This window comes from Schistocerca serialis, unplaced genomic scaffold (assembly GCF_023864345.2).
Source record: "Schistocerca serialis cubense isolate TAMUIC-IGC-003099 unplaced genomic scaffold, iqSchSeri2.2 HiC_scaffold_843, whole genome shotgun sequence".
Taxonomy (NCBI): Eukaryota; Metazoa; Arthropoda; class Insecta; order Orthoptera; family Acrididae; genus Schistocerca; species Schistocerca serialis.
This window is the reverse complement of record NW_026048456.1, coordinates 520,900-540,620: the sequence shown is the minus strand read 5'-3', so window position 1 is coordinate 540,620 and position 19,721 is coordinate 520,900. Positions and strand designations below refer to the sequence as shown.

The following is a 19,721-nucleotide window of genomic DNA, read 5'->3' as shown; positions in this document are numbered from 1 at the left end:
AGACCCAAAGGATGGAAGTGCTCTTTCCTCATATGGTATTACACTCGGCCTTGTTTAATACTTGTTGTGGAGGTTATAACTGAAAGAAAGAACCCATCCTCATTGTAATAAATCTAGGGATGAAAGACATTACCCAGATCTCAAACTTTACTGCTGTTTGTGAAAATCATCACTCCATGGTGGAAGCTTGTAGTAGTAGTAGTAGTAGTAGTAGAAGATTCGAGCTTTCAGTTTTAACCTGTGATGCGATCAACAAGGCGACTGTTGGTAATATGTAAAGACTATGGTGACTGTCACATGATACAATCACACGTTGAAGCATTGGGACCCCTGCAAGAATGTGGGGGTTTGGACAGGGACATTCTTGTAATTAACATCTTCAGAGATATTGAAAGACCGAGGAAGGTGATGTAGTGGTTAGTACACTGGAGTCGAATTTGGGAGGATGACAGTTCAAACCTGCGTCTGGCCATCCTGGTTTAGATTTTCCATGATTTCCCTAAATCGCTTCAGGCAAATGCCGGGCTAATTCCTTTGAAAGGGCATGGCCAACTTCCTCCCCCATCCTTCCTTCATCTGATGGGGCCTATGACCTCACTGTTTCGTTCTCTTCCCCAAACCAGCCAACATATTGTTAACTTTGGAAAATACAGGTTTTAGCTGGTACATAAAACCAACTATCGAATGCACAGTGGATGAAAAAAAAAGTTATTGTGAGATATTCATTAGTCTTACCTTCTCACAAGCAAACTATCTATTGAATCCAACTGAGATGTTATGCTACACTACATATCGGTTGATTACAAAAACCTCCAATAAAAAATTGTACTGTCAATGGTCAGAGGACTATAGCAGTAGTGTAGACTTCACCATATGCCATGATAATATATGTATATTACATTCAGAGTTGAGTAAGGCTTGTGAATGGGCAGATGACTAACCTTTATCTATATAATCTGTTGTATTGTGAAATTGCAGTCCATCTGGGGCAAAATGCTGTTACAGTAATGGACATGTGGAAGATATGGAACAAAGAGAAGTTGCAAACCCAGCAGTGGACTATGGAACATGGCGCCCTCATACCATTGGCAGGTCTAGGACATCATCCTGACTGTTGCCACAACTCCATAGCTCTGCTACAGGTATCATACCACTGAATGAACTTGTATTCTGTTAGTGTCTGCTGCACAAAAGATATCATCTAGAGATTTCTTTGGACAGGGTGCACCTGATAACAAATCAAAGATAACTTCAATTAAATGGACTCATGAGGGCAGCAGAAGGTGTGTTGATTGATAGCAATTATCTTTTCTGGCGGGGCTGACTAATTTTGTTAACAGTGATTGCCTATTATATGCGAACCACTGTAAAAGTGAAAATCATCTCCAACTGTTCATTACATAGTGTAATTTGAAATCTATGCCTGCGATTAGTTTCTAGTGATCATGGGTGGTCATGTCTATTAATGTTTGAGTGCTACCAACAGCAAAGATTTGATGTCCAACATGATGCTAATTCTTCAAAACAGTCAAATAGCTTGTTCCAGCAAGATAATATTTGACATAACACTGTATTCTTCAAAATAACTTATCCCTTTGTTAATTCACCTGACATGATTTCAATTGAATTTTGCCACTAAGCACGGCGGTATTGGGAAGATTCTCATTAAACGCCAGTGGCAGTGAAGTGCCATGCATCACAGAGAGATTTACTGCTGAAATTCTGAAAGTGTACATTCCAAGATGATTAGGGTACCCTATTGCTTACATTGCATATGCATGCAGGTAATCCCTCCCCCCCCCCTTCCCCCCCCTCCCCCCCCCCCCCCCCCACACACACACACACGCCCACACAAAACAAAACAAAAATCCTCACCAAATGACCATGATGGGAAAATGAGAGAATATAAAACTCATACAGATGCTTGCCAACGGTCATTCTTGTAATGCACCATTCATGAGTAGAATAGGAACAGTAAAATATAGTTTTGCAGCAGTTAGCTCTACTGCACGACATAAGACAGCATTTTGAGTACACATGTATGCATGGACTTTGGAGAGGAAGTTACATGTGTCATCCTGTGCTAAGACCATTGCGTAGCAAGAGTGGTGCATTATCAGAAGAGGGTACATGTTTTATGTTTCATGCAGCAATAGTTCTGCTGCGGTACAGATAACAGATACATCACAGTGTGTGAATGGAATGACATGGCAACTGGAAATGTCCTTCAGAGTTGAAGTACATGCGCAAAACGTCTAACCTGCTCGCAGATTCACTGTGAAATTCTGGTGGTATATGGACCAAATGCAATGAAATGTCCAGCTGTAGTGAAATGCTGCCAACAGTTTGACCAAGCCCAAACAGATATTTGTGATGCTGATTGAGTAGGAAGACCATTGATATTGACCACAGATAACAATGCCTAAACAATCAAGGAACTGATCTGCAGCAATCCTAGTGCGACTGTCACAGACATTGCTCAACAGATGAGCATCTCGATAGGCATTGTTCATTGTACTGTTTTAGATAATCTGCAGTATCGGATTTCTTGCTGATGCTGGGTTCCGTGATTACTGTCACCTGGACACAAAAATGCAAGCTTTACACTGTCTTGAAGGTTACTCCAAGGAAGGCAATGATTTCCTAAGCCACATCATTATGGGCGATGAGACATGTGTCCATATTTTGTGCTTGCAACAAAGAGTGTACCTGTGGATTGGAGCACCTCTTTGCTTCCACAGAAGAAATGCAAAGTTGTGCAACCTACTTGGAAGGTCATGGCCTCCATTTTCTTCAGCAATGAAGGAGTTGTGTACACAGAGTTTACGCCAAAGAAAATAACCATTACTGCCAATTTGTGCAACGCAACGTTGGTATTGCAGTGCAGCACCTGAAAGAACAACAGACTTGGAAAATTGAGCAAAGGCAATGTTCTCCTGCAGAACAATGCAACACCCTCTGTAATGTGTGCAGCATTGCCATAGAGTCCAATTCTTGTTCCATGTTGTCCTTTTCAGAAAGGTGAAAAAGCGTCTGGATAGGAAAAAGATTTTCCAACAGTGACGATGTTCACACAGTGGTTCTGGAATGACTGCAAAAGAAAGGAGCTGATTTCTAGCATTGAGGAATTGAATGATTTGTAGGACATTCTGAACGTTGTATAGAGAGACTGTTGGCTATGTTGAAAAATAATGTCACGTATCTGTGTCACTTGGACCTGTAGTGCAGAGTTCAATAAAATTTACTTTGCCCACTATAACAATGCATAACTTATTTTTTGAAACCCCTCTCAACAGATCTTATGCACAAAATGTTTGTTCAACTGCTTCTTACCTGTAAACAAATTTTCTATCTTGTGTACTTTATTTGAAATATTAGTTTATGACACACATGGTGCTGCAGAACAACTGATTAGTTCAAATTTGATTTGTCTCCTGATATAACAGTTTTTTTCATAAAGAATCTTTCACTCTGTGAAGTTTTGAAAGTTCATGGCAGTTTTGAACTGTATGCCTGACCAGAACTTGAAGTAAGGACCTTGCCTTTTGCATAGGACCACAGAGCTGTATCTATCTCTGTCAGTCTTGTAGGAGAGTAACTTTGGTGATGCTGATTGAGTAGGAAGACCATTAACATTGACCACAGATAACAATACCTAAACAATCAAGGAACTGGTTTGAAGCAATCCAGTACAATGAACAATGCCTATCAAGATGCACTTTGTAGTGCTCTAACTGATAAAGCTATCCAAGCAGACTCATGAATGCTCTCTCAGCTTCACTTGTGCCAGTATTTGCCACATACTCTCCAAACTTCACAGAAACTCTGCTGCTGTTTCAAAATGGTGCACACATCTCTGTAGGATGAAAAATTCATTCTGGAAACTAGTTCCTATCCTGTGCCAAAGCCATCTCTCCATAATATGCTTTCTTGTTAGAGTACTAGTCCCGCAAGGTATACGGGAGAAATTCTGTGAAGTTTGGAAGACAGGACAAGATGTACTAGCAGAAGCGAAACAGTGAGGGTGGATTACAAGTCGTGGCTGGATAGCTTAGCTGGTAAGAGCATAGTCCATGAAATGTGAGGTTCCGGGTTCAAGTGTCAGTCCGGTGCACACTTTTGATCTGCCAGAAAGTAAGGCTGCATTTTAACAATTCATGTTTTTTGTGACAAGTTAAAAGTGAGTGCCAGAACATGCCTGTTGTGAGCAGTGCACTACCGATAATGCTATTTGACCATGCCTAGTGGAAGACTCGGAGTGTCAGCTTGCCTTTCATTCATTTCTACACCTTTCATACGCCACAATTACTCTTCCACAAGACTGACAGAGATAGATACAGCTCTTTGGTCGTATTGGAAGTGATAAGCCTGTACATCTGATTCACTCGCTTGAGATCATATAATCCGCATCATGTTCAGTCTGAAGAAAAATTTGGACTTCGCAGCACAATTCCTCACGTACTAGCAGTACAAAAATGTCTGTCATAAAATTTTTTCCTGTGCATATTTCAGGCAGTAAATGAACGTTAAAAGATCGGCAATCAGGCAACAGTGTAATTACATATATGGCAACTTCCTTTGCCAGGATACAGCAGTATTGCCATGCAGTTGGTGCAGTGGATAGCATTTTGGGTTAGTATGCAGGAGGTCCCCCCCATGAACCATGGACCTTGCCGTTGGTGGGGAGGCTTGCGTGCCTCAGCGATACAGATGGCCGTACCGTAGGTGCAACCACAACGGAGGGGTATCTGTTGAGAGGCCAGACAAACATGTGGTTCCTGAAGAGGGGCAGCAGCCTTTTCAGTAGTTGCAGGGTAACAGTCTGGATGATTGACTGATCTGGCCTTGTAACATTAACCAAAACGGCCTTGCTGTGCTGGTACTGCGAACGGCTGAAAGCAAGGGGAAACTACAGCCGTAATTTTTCCCGAGGACATGCAGCTTTACTGTATGATTAAATGATGATGGCGTCCTCTTGGGTAAAATATTCCGGAGGTAAAATAGTCCCCCATTCGGATCTCCGGGCGGGGACTACTCAAGAGGACTTCGTTATCAGGAGAAAGAAAACTGGCGTTCTACGGATCGGAGTGTGGAATGTCAGATCCCGTAATCGGGCAGGTAGGTTGGAAAATTTAAAAAGGGAAATGGATAGGTTAAAGTTAGATATAGTGGGAATTAGTGAAGTTCGGTGGCAGGAGGAACAAGACTTTTGGTCAGGTGATTACAGGGTTATAAATACAAAATCAAATAGAGGTAATGCAGGAGTAGCTTTAAAAATGAATAAAAAATAGGAGTGCGGGTTAGCTACTACAAACAGCATAGTGAACGCATTATTGTGGCCAAGATAGACACAAAGCCCATGCCTACTACAGTAGTACAAGTTTATATGCCAACTAGCTCTGCAGATTATGAAGAAATTGATGAAATGTATGACGAGATAAAAGAAATTATTCAGGTAGTGAAGGGAGACGAAAATTTAATAGTCATGGGTGACTGGAATTCGTCAGTAGGAAAAGGGAGAGAAGGAAACATAGTAGGTGAATATGGATTGGGGGGAAGAAATGAAAGAGGAAGCCACCTTGTAGAATTTTGCACAGAGCATAACTTAATCATAGCTAACACTTGGCTCTAGAATCATAAAAGAAGGTTGTATACCTGGAAGAATCCTAGAGATACTAAAAGGTATCAGATAGATTATATAATGGTAAGACAGAGATTTAGGAACCAGGTTTTAAAATGTAAGACATTTCCAGGGGCAGATAAGGATTCTGACCACAATCTCTTGGTTATGAACTGCAGATTGAAACTGAAGAAACTGAAAAAAGGTGGGAATTTAAGGAGATGGGACCTGGATAAACTGAAAGAACGAGAGGTTGTAGAGAGTTTCAGGGAGAGCATAAGGGAACAATTGACAGGAATGGGGGAAAGAAATACAGTAGAAGAAGAATGGCTAGCTCTGAGGGATGAAGTAGTGAAAGCAGCAGACGATCAAGTAGGTAAAAAGACGAGGGCTAATAGAAATCCTTGGGTAACAGAAGAAATATTGAATTTAATTGATGAAAGGAGAAAATATAAAAATGCAGTAAATGAAGCAGGCAAAAAGGAATACAAACGTCTCAAAAATGAGATTGACAGGAAGTGCAAAATGGCTAAGCAGGGATGGCTAGAGGGCAAATGTAAGGATGTAGAGGCTTGTCTCACTAGGGGTAAGATAGATACTGCCTACAGGAAAATTAAAGAGACCTTTGGAGCGAAGAGAACCACTTGTACGAATATCAAGAGCTCAGATGGCAACCCAGTTCTAAGCAAAGAAGGGGAAGCAGAAAGGTGGAAGGAGTATATAGAGGGTTTATACAAGGGCGATGTACTTGAGGACAATATTATGGAAATGGAAGAGGATGTAGATGAAGATGAAATGGGAGATACGATACTGTGTGAAGAGTTTAACAGAGCACTGAAAGACCTGAGTCGAAACAAGGCCCCGGGAGTAGACAACATTCCATTAGAACTACTGACGGCCTTGGTAGAGCCAGTCCTGACAAAACTCTACCATCTGGTGAGCAAGATGTATGAGACAGGTGAAATAGCCTCAGACTTCAAGAAGAATATAATAATTCCAATCCCAAAGAAAGCAGGTGTTGACAGATGTGAAAATTACCGAACTATCAGTTTAATAAGTCACAGCTGCAAAATTCTAATGCGAATTCTTTACAGACGAATGGAAAAACTGGTAGAAGCGGACCTCGGGGAAGATCAGTTTGGATTCCGTAGAAATGTTGGAACACGTGAGGCAATACTAACCTTACGACTTATCTTAGAAGAAAGATTAAGAAAAGGCAAACCTACGTTTCTAGCATTTGTAGACTTAGAGAAAGCTTTTGACAATGTTGACTGGAATACTCTCTTTCATATTCTAAAGGTGGCAGGGGTAAAATACAGGGAGCGAAAGGCTATTTACAATTTGTACAGAAGCCAGATGGCAGTTATAAGAGTGGAGGGGCGTGAAAGGGAAGCAGTGATTGGGAAGGGAGTGAGACAGGGTTATAGCCCCTCCCTGATGTTATTCAATCTGTATATTGAACAAGCAGTGAAGGAAACAAAAGAAAAATTCGTAGTAGGTATTAAAATCCATGGAGAAGAAGTAAAAACTTTGAGGTTCGCCGATGACATTGTAATTCTGTCAGAGACAGCAAAGGACTTGGAAGAGCAGTTGAACTGAATGGACAGTGTCTTGAAAGGAGGATATAAGATGAACATCAACAAAAGCAAAACGAGGATATTGGAATGTAGTCGAATTAAGTCGGGTGATGCTGAGGGAATTAGATTAGGAAATGTGACACTTAAAGTAGTAAAGGAGTTTTGCTATTTAGGGAGTAAAATAACTGATGATGGTCGTAGTAGAGAGGATATAAAATGTAGACTGGCAATGGCAAGGAAAGCGTTTCTGAAGAAGAGAAATTTGTTAACATCGAGTATAGATTTAAGTGTCAGGAAGTCGTTTCTGAAAGTATTTTTATGGAGTGTAGCCATGTATGGAAGTGAAACATGGACGATAACTAGTATGGACAAGAAGAGAATAGAAGCTTTTGAAATGTGGTGCTACAGAAGAATGCTGAAGATAAGGTGGGCAGATCACGTAACTAATGAGGAGGTATTGAATAGGATTGAGGAGAAGAGAAGTTTGTGGCACAACTTGACTAGAAGAAGGGATCGGTTGGTAGGACATGTTTTGAGGCATCAAGGGATCACAAATTTAGCATTGGAGGGCAGCTTGGAGGGTAAAAATCGTAGAGGGAGACCAAGAGATGAATAGACTAAGCAGATTCAGAAGGATGTAGGTTGCAGTCGGTACTGGGAGATGAAGAAGCTGCACAGGATAGAGTAGCATGGAGAGCTGCATCAAACCAGTCTCAGGACTGAAGACCACAATAACAACAACAACAATGCAGGAGGTCAAGGATTCAATTCTGGGACATGGATTAGTTATTTTTAGTTGCTAAAATAATCTGCATTGTACAGTATCTGGCATCTTAATCGTCATACATCAATTACAGTAGATCTTTTACAAAACATTTGCAGTTGCATACTGCGAACACAGAAATGGAAATACAATCAGTTTCGTTGGTCAGATTTTAAAGAAAACTTTTGTACCTCATGGATGTGGATTCTTTCGCACCACTGCATCTACTAGATTCCAACTAATTTTGTGTGTACACTCCCCCAATAGTCCCATCGATTAATGATTAATACTAACTGTTATTATTGCCACGTTCAGGCCCATTACATTTAGTTAGGGTCTTATGTCACCAGTAGGGCTAGCAGCATGCTTTCCAAATAATTTTGTGGGATTATTGGGGTAGGGCACACAGATAACAGCTTTGGAATCTAGTAAATGCAGTGGCATGAAACAGTTCTCATGCACAATGCACAAAAGGCTTCTTTAAAAGCTGACCAGTGAAAACGATTGTACTTCCATTCCTGTGACGTACTACGTAACTTCAAATGTTTTGTTGAAGACCCACTGTAATCACTGTATGACGATTAAGACATCAGATACCATACCACGCAGACTACTTTTGGCAAATAAAAACAAATAAGCCTCAACCCACAACTGAACCCTCGACCTCCCGCATGCTAACCCAAAACATTATACACAGCAGTATATACAGCACTGCTCTGTTTGGTGACAGAGATGGTTACCGTACATTTGGTTACAGTGGTGCCAGATGGCTAATCTTTGACATCCATTTACTGCCCGAAATATGTGTCAGATGACATTTTGTGACAGACATTGTTGTATTGCTAGTACGTGTGGGATCGCTCTGTGAAACTCCAATGCACGAATTTTTCTTCCCCCTATATAACAACATATGGTGCTTTTCTATTGGAAACCTTGATCTGTATGTTTAAGATAATTTCGCAGTGTTCACTAAATTCCATTTGTCTTCCATCTCTCTTATTCATGTTCCCTAATACAAGTTTACTGACCCATTTTGGATTTTGGTGGTTGTCTGCCCAGGCATTAAAGCATCATGTTGTAATGTTTCCTTTATCATTCTAAACAGTTCCTATTTTATATCACTCCTATCTCTGTATTTTTAACTGTTGTTGTTGTTTGTTGGAAAGTAAGCTTGTGTTATGCATAGAGCAACCGGAGACACCATCAGTTTTATCATCAATAATCATTGACATGGCAGGTATAAATTTTTGTTTGTACTTCTATTTCCTCTTAGAGAAATAGATAATCCCTTGATTAGATTCTGATTTTTCTTTTACAGCAAAAGTAATACTGACTTCATCAAATGTAAAGTCTCGAATGCCTTTCCACCTGGTTCCTGATGCACTAAGATATTCTATCTGATCTTGGAGCAGGATTTCTTTGGAGGACTATTTTAAAAATATGTATCTTTCTCTGTTGTTGTATGTCTGTTAGGACTGATTAAAAGTTTGTGCAAAATGTTTACCTCTTATGTATTCAGTTAAAAGGTCATTGACTTGTATATAATGGAATGAGTAAATGTAATGACTTACCATATAGTCCAGCTGCAATACCAGTTCAGTGTTGTTGGCTGGGACGTGTAGGTGTGCAGGTGTATGATTATTCTGTTTGCTCTGAAGGAAGATTTATCCAAAAGCTCAGCAATGGCCTTACTCTTTTGTATGTGCCTCTTGATAGCTCAATGATTTGGTGAGTTGTTACTCCTTCCATTATGTATATTCCAGCTGAATGTAATAAAGAAAGATGTCATTTAAAATATTCTGTCAGGTTATCTGATAATTCTTGTTCTTTTTTTATAACATGACTTGCATCAAATACCAGTCCCTGAGTAGTTATGAATAATCTTTATTTTTATGTTCCCTGCCAACAGGAGAGCTGTTGCTCAACGCTGCCCGTCTCCTCCTATGATTAATCTTGTGTCACTGGGAGGGCAACATCAAGGAGTTTATGGTCTTCCAAACTGTGGATACCCGGCACATAAATGGTGTGATTACATACGGAAAATATTGAACGTAGGGGCATACTGGAGGTAAATTCAGTTTTTGCAGTATTTATAAGAATTCATAAAGGTAAAGCTGGTGTTACCTTTGTTAAGTGATTTGATGCAGTTGAAATTTTCCCTTGTGGAGACAGATTGCAAAATAAGGGAAGTTTCAAATAAAAAGATGAAGACTCTGGAGTCTCTTAAGTTCTACTCTTTGAGGGTTTAATACATAAAGGATTTGTGGAGCTATTTCACAGAGGTTTGGGCTTGGGTACTACTGCCATAAGAAGAACTGCCAACTTGGGGAACATAGAAACCAGTGTGATAACAATTTTACATATTTTCATTCACTGAAATCCTACAGGGTAACATTCTGGGGCAGCAGCTCACTTAGACAAAACATTTCCATTGTACAAGAAAAATAGTTACGATTATGTTCCGGTTTACACACACAAATATCCTGCAGGTGTCTACATTCGTACTTTATGAACTGCTGTGAAGTGCATGGCAGAGGGCAATTCCCATTGTACCAATTATGAGGGCTTCTTCCCATTCCATTCACACATGGTATGCAGGAAGAATGGCTGGTTAAATGCCTCTGTGCATGCTGTAAGTAATCTAAATTTACCATCATGACCCCTATGGGAACGTTATGTAGGGGCTTGCAGTGTATTCCTAGAGTGTCATTTACAGCTCTTTCTGAAACTTTGTAAGCAGGCTTACTCTGGGTAGTTTTCATCTATCTTCAAGTGCCTTCCAGTTCAGTTTATTCAGCATCTGTGAGATTCTCTCCCAGGGGTCAAACAAACATGTAACCATTTATCCTGCCCATTTCTGTGTATGTTCGATCACCATGCCAGTTCTATTTGGTACAGGGACCACACACATGTTCTAGCATAGGTGACTTGAGTGATTTGTAAGCAATTTCCTTTTCAAACTGATTGCATTTCCCTCATATTCTACCAATAAACTGAAGTCTGCCACATGACTTAATCTTCTACTGAGCCTATGTAATAGTTCCATTTCATATCCCTACAAATCCTTACACCCAGGTATTTATATGAGTTGACCTATTCCAGCTGTGACTCGTTGATACTTTGGTCATATGACACTACAGTTTTTCGTTTTGTGAAGCTCACAATTTTACATTTTTGAATATTTAAAGCAAACTGCCAATCTTACACCACTGGGAAATCTTATCAAGATATGACTTCATATTTGTGCAGTGTAATTGGATGTATAAAAAAATCTACTTACCAAGCAATAGCAGGAGAACACACCCATAAAGGTACAAAAATTTGAAAATTTCTGGGATTTCCAGAAAGCATTTGACATGGTGCTCCACTGCAAGCTGTTAACAAAGGTTTCAACATATGGAATAAGTTCACAGATATGTGAGTGGCTCAAAGACTTCTTAAATAATAGAACCCAGTATGTTGTTTTTGACGGCGAGTGTTCCTCAGAGACATGGGTATCGTCAGGAGTGTCCCAAGGAAATGTGACAGGACCGCTGCTGTTGTCTATATACATAAATGATTACAGTAATTGGAGTTGAGTGACTGTAGGGAGATACAAGGGTGACAGACAAAATTTCCAATTGCTGTGATGAGTGGCAGCTATCCCTAAATGTGGAAAAATGTATGGTAATGCAGATGAGTAGGAAGGAAAAACTTGTAATGTTCCGATACAGTATTACTAGTGTCCTCCTTGACACAGTCAAGTTATTTTAATATTTGGGCATAACAGTGCAAGACAAAGTAAAATGAAACAAGCGTGTGAAAACTGTAATAAGGAAGGCAAATGATCATCTTTGGTTTACTGGGATAATTTTAGGAAAGAGTGGTTCACTTGTAAAGGAGACTGCATATAGGAAATTGGTGTGACCTATTCTTGAGTACTGCTTGAGTGTTTGGGATCCGTACCAGATTGGATTGAAGAAAGGCATCGAAGTAATTCAGAGGCGGGCGATTATGATTGTTACCAGTATGTTTGTGCAACAAATAAGTGTTACAGAGATTCTTTGGAAACTCAAGTGGGAATCCCTGGAGGGAAGGAGGAGTTCTTTTCGAGAAACACTCTTGAGAAAATGTAGAGAACCAGCATTTGGATTTATCTGCTGAATGATTCTACTTCCACCAACATAACATTGTGTGTAAGGACCATGAAGATAAGATACAAGAAATTAGGACTCATATGAGGTGTATAGACAGTCGTTTTTCTCTCGCTCTATTTGCGAGTGGAACAGGAGGGGAAATGACAAGCAGTGGTACAGGTTACCCTTCGGTCCGCACTGTATGGGGCTTGTAGAGTATCTCTGTAGATGTAGATGTAGATCCCAATATTCTTCCATGGACACACTCAAATTTACTTCTACCTCTGTCAATGACTTTCTGTCCAAGGTAACATACTGCATCCTCCCTACCATAAAATTCTCAATCCAGTAACAAATTTCACTTGGTACTCCATAAGATTATGTTTTTGAAAATAAGTGTAGGTGTGGCACTGAGTCAGATGCTTTTTGGAAATCGAGATAAGCATTTAGGAATGTTCACCACAGACTTTCATTCATTCACTTTTGAACAATACACACAGCTGTAATTTGATAATCTGTCCAAGGTAATAATGTCAAAAATAATCAATTATTATACTGATGAGGTGAAATGAAATTAAATGTTGTGTGGCCAGGGCCTCCCATCACGTAGACCGTTTGCCTGTTGCAAGTCTTTTGAGTTGAGACGCCACTTCGGCGACTTGCGTGTCGATGAGGATGAGATGGTGGTGGTGGTGGTGGTGGTGGTGGAGGTGATTAGGACAACTTAACACCCAGTTCCTAAGTGGAGGAAATCTCCGACCCAGCCAGGAATCGAACCCGGAACATCAGGAAAGAAGACTGAGATCTAGAAAGTAAGACATCGTCAAATAGATTTCTGAATTTGAATTAACTGTCAAAGATAAATACAGTTCCATAACTGGAGATCAGTTAATGTTGCTGAATATGAACCCAACAAAAGGCTGTTGTCCTGGTAGTTCAGATTGTCCATTTGAGAAAGGAAAACTTGGACAGAATGGATTTAGTAGCAGTTATTGGCCAGATCTGTGGTTTGTGTGTAGGTCCCTGGCTCAGCTGTAGAGTGAGAAGCCATTACACAATGAAACTACAGTTAAATGATTGTAGACATTGAAAAGGAACAGTCACAGAAATTTAAAAATGTATTTGCATTTATAGCTTCAGTATTTTTGAAAAATGGACCAGTGTGCATGTGAAAGCAGAGAAAAGAAAGGTGCTCATAGGGAGTCATAGTTATTCCTGTATATGTATATGGAGACACATTAGGTGCACTATTATTATTATTATTATTATTATTATTATTTAGCTAAGCTACAAATTCTTAAAAATAATAATAATAAACTTTTGAACTAAAGTACACTTATGGTGTCCACAGCTCTTGAGCTGCATGCTGAATCTAATGATTTCTTTCAGCAGATGTTACATTGATTACATTTGTTTTTTATACAGAGAGCAGAAAGGAAACTAGATGTTCTTGCAGACTGACCCGTAATGTAGCCCAAGGCCTTGGTTAGGTTGAAAAGTGACAGTTTGATTGTGAGCTGGAGAAGTCATTGGATGTGAATGGGAGAAAACTAGATGTGCTGGTAGACCGACCCATAGGAAAGCCTGAGGTCTAGGTTAAGTTGGAATGTGACTGTTTGGTTGTGAGATGGCAAAACCAACAAATTTCAACACAAAAGTAGATTGATGTGTAACGTAGCCTGAGATATACATTTGTCATCCTACTTGTATGTCTTACACTGATTTTCCAAAAATTTTGACAGCGTGGTTAAATTATTACCTAAATAATAGAACAAAATGCCAGCTACCTTTATTTACAAATGATCGAAATTGTAAAAGAACATTCTGATTGGCTACCGCTAACTGACTCGCGATTCCTGATTTTCAGTTCCCGTTGTTCATCATGTGAGTTTTTACCAGTTTCCACCAGCACTGCAACAGTCGCTGACAACATAAGTGTACTTTTACCAGTTTTTGTGTTTTAATAAAATAAGGTAGATGGTGTACTGGCAATTTATAGCATGATTTTTTTGTGTGTTATTTCATTGTGTTTGTTTGAAGGTATTATAAAATGTGATGTGAGTGAAAAGTGCACAAACTGTTACAGGTTAGTGAGTTGTGGGATATTTTGCGAATAGTGTATCAACTCATTTCAGTGGGGTGAATGTAGCTAATGTGAAATCTAGCAATTACTCTCCTGTATCTGCATGACATGTGGTAGAAATAGATCACTAGCAGTTCAGGAATTGAGAATATTATGCTATTCAGGTGTAATTAGAGGATGCTAGACAATAATTAGACATGCTACAGAGGAGACGGTGGCGAAATGGGAACTGACATTCAGCAATGAGGCCTTAGGAAGAGAATGTACTCTGATAGTTTGCCTTTGAATGTTGATAGCAGATTTAGCCAGCTGTCAGTCATGTGGAGAGGAGCTTTCAGTAACTGTAAGGGCAAGTAAGATGAAGGAGACAACTCAAGTTGTTAGGAAACCTAAGTTAAATAGGAACAGTAAGAAGAGAGGATTCTGCTGGTAGGTAGCAGTCATAGATGTGGTGTAGGCCCACGGTTGCAGGAGACACTAGGTACGGAGTAACAAGTCAGCAGTATTTAAAAGCAAGTGGTGGGCTCAGTAAGATGACAGAGTACTTGCAGGCTTTGTGTAAGGATTTTACTAAAGAGAATCAGGTACTGACAGTGTGAGAGTCTGAAATAGTCTTGATAGGGACTGGACTTGTGATTTAGGTGGTGAGTTGGACTGGATTGGTACTCAAACCTGGACTCAGTTGGGAGTATCTGTAGGTTAGTCTGTAGTAGACAAAGCCTGCACCTGAATGGGACTGGGAAGGGATCATTGGTGAAGCTTACAAGTGACAGTATATTAGGTGGATCTGGGATCACTGAGGGCCAAATTATGGTGATAACACACACAGAGAATTATTATTTATTAGAATGTAGCCAGGTTGGAGATATCTTTGCTTGAGGGAGGTTCCTTTAATGCTAGATGTTAGTTAAAAAAGTGAGGAATGCAGATCGGAAGAAGCAGTAAGCTTATTTAATAAATATACTAGGGGGCTTAAAGGTAGAGTAGATGAATTGTTAATAATTATTGACACTGGTATTACTTTTATCTCAGAGCATAATTTACATAGTGAAGAAATGCTAAGGTTTCCTTTGTGTTCTATGTAAGGTACTTGCAGAAGAGAGGTGTGCCCATTTATACCAAGTGTAATGTTTCATTCAAAAGTGTTGACATACCAAAATACTGTAAAGACCAAATATTTGAATGTTGGGCAGGAGAGTCTGGATTTTCAGGAAGAAAATTAATCTTAGTGACCACTACAGCTCCCCTGTTCAGACTACAGATTCCCTCTTCAGACTTGATGCTGTGCTAGGCTATGTTCTTAACAAAGACATGAGGTGGTTTTTATGTGGGATTTCAATGTAACATTTGTGATTGATTCCCCAGGGAAAAAAAGTGACTGGATTTGCTTATATCATACAGCCTAGTACAGACAATATACATTCCAATTGGAATTCAAGGAAACAGCTGCATGATCATAGACAGTATCTTCATAGACTATTCTCTAGTTGATGGGCACAGTGTGAGACAAATTAGTAATGGCCTGTCATATGATGATGCACACCTAGTAACATTGAAGGGAATCAAGGCAGATCCATATCCCAAAGTTGTAAACAAAATATTGAGAGATGTGAGACCTCTTGCACTGCAGACATTTGAAGCCAGTCTTGAAGTAGTAGTCTACATACATACAAATTATGACAAATATAATACATTTCTTCGAACTTGTATCACTTTCTTTGATGTCTCATTCCCATTTTAAAAATGCAGGCACGTATGTAGTGATAACATTAGCAATTGATTTTGATAAATAATGGCACTAGACTACTGTACAGGTCATTTGTGGAAGAGATATCGGGGCAGAATGTGGGTGCTCGACATGTGAAACCTCTTTTGTGTGAGAATTAAACTTTTACTGATCCACCAACATTGTGCGAAATATTTAATAATAATTTTATGTAAGTAGTCAGCAGTTTAAATCAAAATTTTCTTTGCACAGCTAAATATGCAAAACTCTTGAAATCTGGTGTTTGAAGGCAAATACAGCACATACACGGGAAACAAGCAGAGATGAAAATTGAATCAATTATTAAATCTTTTAAGACAACATTCTCATGAGTATGATAAAATTTTCAAGTAGGGATATGAAGATCAGTGTGCCCTATGTTAGTTCTGTACTCAGTCATGTGTATAATGTTTCCTGGCTGATTGAAAATCATTTATAAAACAGGTGGAAGAAATAATGTAGACTATTGGCCGATTTCTTTGTTGGCAGTGTTTTCAAAAGTTTTTGAGAAATAATTGTATAACATTGTTGTGGCAGATCTCATAATTTGCTGCTAGACTCAGAGTTTAGCTTCTGGGAGTATACACAGAGATTGCAATTTATTCTTTTGTATGTGAGGCACTGGGAGGGCTGAATGATGTGTTAGTACAGTAGGTATGTTCCCCGATTTAACAAAAGCATTTGATTGTGTGTGTATCACACAATACTTTTGCTGAGCTGTTTGGAGGGCCCAGCCCATAACTTTCCAAACGTTCTCAGTTGGGGAGAGACCCAGCGACCTTACTGGTCAAGGTAGGGTTTGACAGCTGATAGAAATGTTCACTATGCATGGGCAAGCATTATCTTGCTGAAAATGTAAGCCCAGGATGGGTTGCCATGAAGGATAACAAAATGGGATGTAGAATATCATTGACATACTGCTGTGCTTGAGGCTGCCACAGATGACAACCAAAGAGCTCTTGCTATCAAAAGAAATAGCACCCCAGACCATCACTCCTGGTTGTCGGACCACATGGTGACAACAATCAGGATGGTATCCCATTGCTGTCTGAGGCATCCCCAGACAAGTCTTCATTGCCATCAGAGCTCAGTTTGAAGTGGGACTCATCACTGAAGATAATTCTTTTTGAGTCAATGAGATTCCAGGCCGAAGACGTATTTGGAGACACTCTGGACAACAGTGGGATACCAACGTGACATTCGCCTGCCCCACTGCCTGATATCCAGAAATGGATGGTCTGAGGTAGCGTTTCTTTCTGTAGCAGGACCCCTTTGGTTGTCATCTGCAGCTTCCTTACACCACAGCGGTATGTCGACAACATTCTACAACCCATTTTATTGCCCTTTATGGCAAGCCATCCTGGGCTCACATTTCTGCAAGATAATGACTACTCGTACACAACGAGAGCTTCTACTGCTTGTCTTCTTGCTTGCATACCCTACCTCGGCCAGCAACGTCGTCAGATCTCTTCCCAGCATTATGGCCCTCCAACCAGCTCAGGTTTTGATGATCTAACGTGTCAATTGGACAGAATTTGGCACGATATCCTTCAGAATGAAATCTAAGTAATCTTATCGATCAATGCAAATCAGAAAACTGCTTGCATAAAGGCGAAAGGTGGACCAACATGTTATTGACTTGCTCAGTATGAAGCTCTTTCTGTTGAATAAGTTGTCCAATTTTTCTGAAATTATAATCATTTGTTTGTCATTACGTGTACATCTACCAATTTCCATCCCATTCGCATAATTCCTTTGTTGTGGATGACTTTTTTGTGTCTTTAATATATAGTTTATAATTGATGTAGCTAATACAGTTTTCAGTAACATTAGCACATGGTTTTCAGAGATCAGATTAATGTTTAGCTGCAACACAACTTAATGCTTTCAGTTTTTGACGTGGAACAGTCATAAAAGTGAAATTTTTTTATTCCAAGGTGGTTAAACAGTCGAAGTCAAACATTTTCAATTCTTAGGACCGAGGTTAGGCAGAAGGCTTTCTTGGTAGTATGACATTGAAGATCTTGTGCAGAAACTGGATGCTGTTATCTTCACTGTTAGAATGATCTCCACGTGAAGGCTTGTTTACGTTGCTTACTTCCTTCCTGTTATTTTCTACAGTGTTACATTCTGAGGCAACTGTCTTTCGCCAAAAGTACACTCATGCCAAATTAGGGTGGCATCATTTCGTGAACTTTGTGTAGGTCGTTGTTCAGGTAAGTCTCTCAAGATTCCAACTCTGCCCTCCCTGTACATATATTCCATGATGGGATTTGTTATTGACAATACTGACTCATACAAAAGAAACTGCAACATTCATTCAGTGAACATAGTATCAGTTAACATAAAAGTGAATCAAAATTAAGTGCAGTAACAGAAGAGTGGAAATGGAAAATGTTCTAAGTGCCAAACCAAGCATTTGACAGGAGAATGAAAACTGTATATAAACGATTTGCATCCAAAAATTGAGAAGGTATTCTGATACCATAGGATTATGCTGCTCACCACATCACTGCAAAAAATAATGAGACACATTAAAAAAAGTAAATACTTTATCAAGAACATTCCAAGTCCCATACCAGGAAACTGATGCCAATACAATAAGGAAGTTTTTACGAGTTGATTCTTGCAAAGAAGAAAGCAGTGACTAACCACTGTTAATAATTCTATATTCACACAGATAGCGCTGTAATCATTTTCTAACCACCATGTTCATCTTCAGATGGCATGTCACATTTCTGTTACAGGATGTCAACAGGTCATCAAAGTCACGAAAAAGTAATGAAAATTAACGGGTGGTCGGACATTTCCTTATAAAACTTTTGTAAATAATCTCATTTTAAAAGGTGTTAGGTACGATCTGAGTAAAATTGATCTGCTAGCCAAACATTTCCCATCCCACATTAGTAGTACTTGCAAGGTGTAACTTAGCATCTGTCGAGTGGAGGAAGTGGGAAGAGTACACAAGTTTGATGCAGGAAGAAATGGAGTGCTGCGGGGAAGGGGGGGGGGGGGGGGGTGACATGCATTGTGATGTAGAAATTGAGGTCAGTGTTTGTTTGACATATTTAATAACAAAAAACAATGGAAAAAGTGCAACAAAATATGGATAGTGACAGCACAGTCCAGTGACAAAGCAGACAGCAATGCAGCCAACACTTTCTTCTTCTTCTTCATCTTTTTTATGTCACATCAGATTTCAGTTTGTTATACCATACAATTAGTATAATAATATTAAGTTATTTTTGGTGTTGTTTACATTAGTTGTTGGCTGTTTTTCTCCGCAACAACTAATGTAAACAACAGTAAATGTAATATAAATGTCAACAGCCATCTGAATGTGATGAACCTGTCATTTGGAAACTGGTGCCGACACTGTTTGTGTAAATAAACAGTATTATTTACAATGGCTGTTTGCTGCATTCTTCTTCACATTAATGAACTTGTATTTTGTGCACAGTCACAGTCTCAAAAATGTCTGTTTTTGACATAATTTTTATTTTTTATAATACAAGTACACAAATACAGCATTAAGTTTTTTACTGGTACAACTCTAGCTGACAAAAACCACTTCTCATATCTTTTAAATTTTGGAACTCCAGAGGAAAATATAGCTTGGCACAAAGACCATGCACCATCTATCGACAAATGTTTGAAATACTTGCCCAATGGTTTGGCACCTGGATCAAGCCTAGGGACATGCAACAGAGTACCAAGAAACCAATAGTCTTGAAAAACCATTCACAAAACTGGTGCTTGGCTGATCCTTTGACAGTAGAATGTAGCTCCTCCATGGGC

General features: G+C 39.4%; 1 protein-coding gene across 1 annotated transcript in view; it reads left to right on the top strand.

Moving 5' to 3' along the window:
- Window positions 1-19,721, top strand: part of LOC126452259 (palmitoyl-protein thioesterase 1-like) — a 53,482-nt gene that overhangs the window by 11,191 nt on the left and 22,570 nt on the right. The window contains exon 4 of the mRNA XM_050091051.1: window positions 9,870-10,028. Coding sequence (XP_049947008.1) covers window positions 9,870-10,028 — 159 coding nt within the window. The remainder of the gene's footprint in view (window positions 1-9,869; window positions 10,029-19,721) is intronic.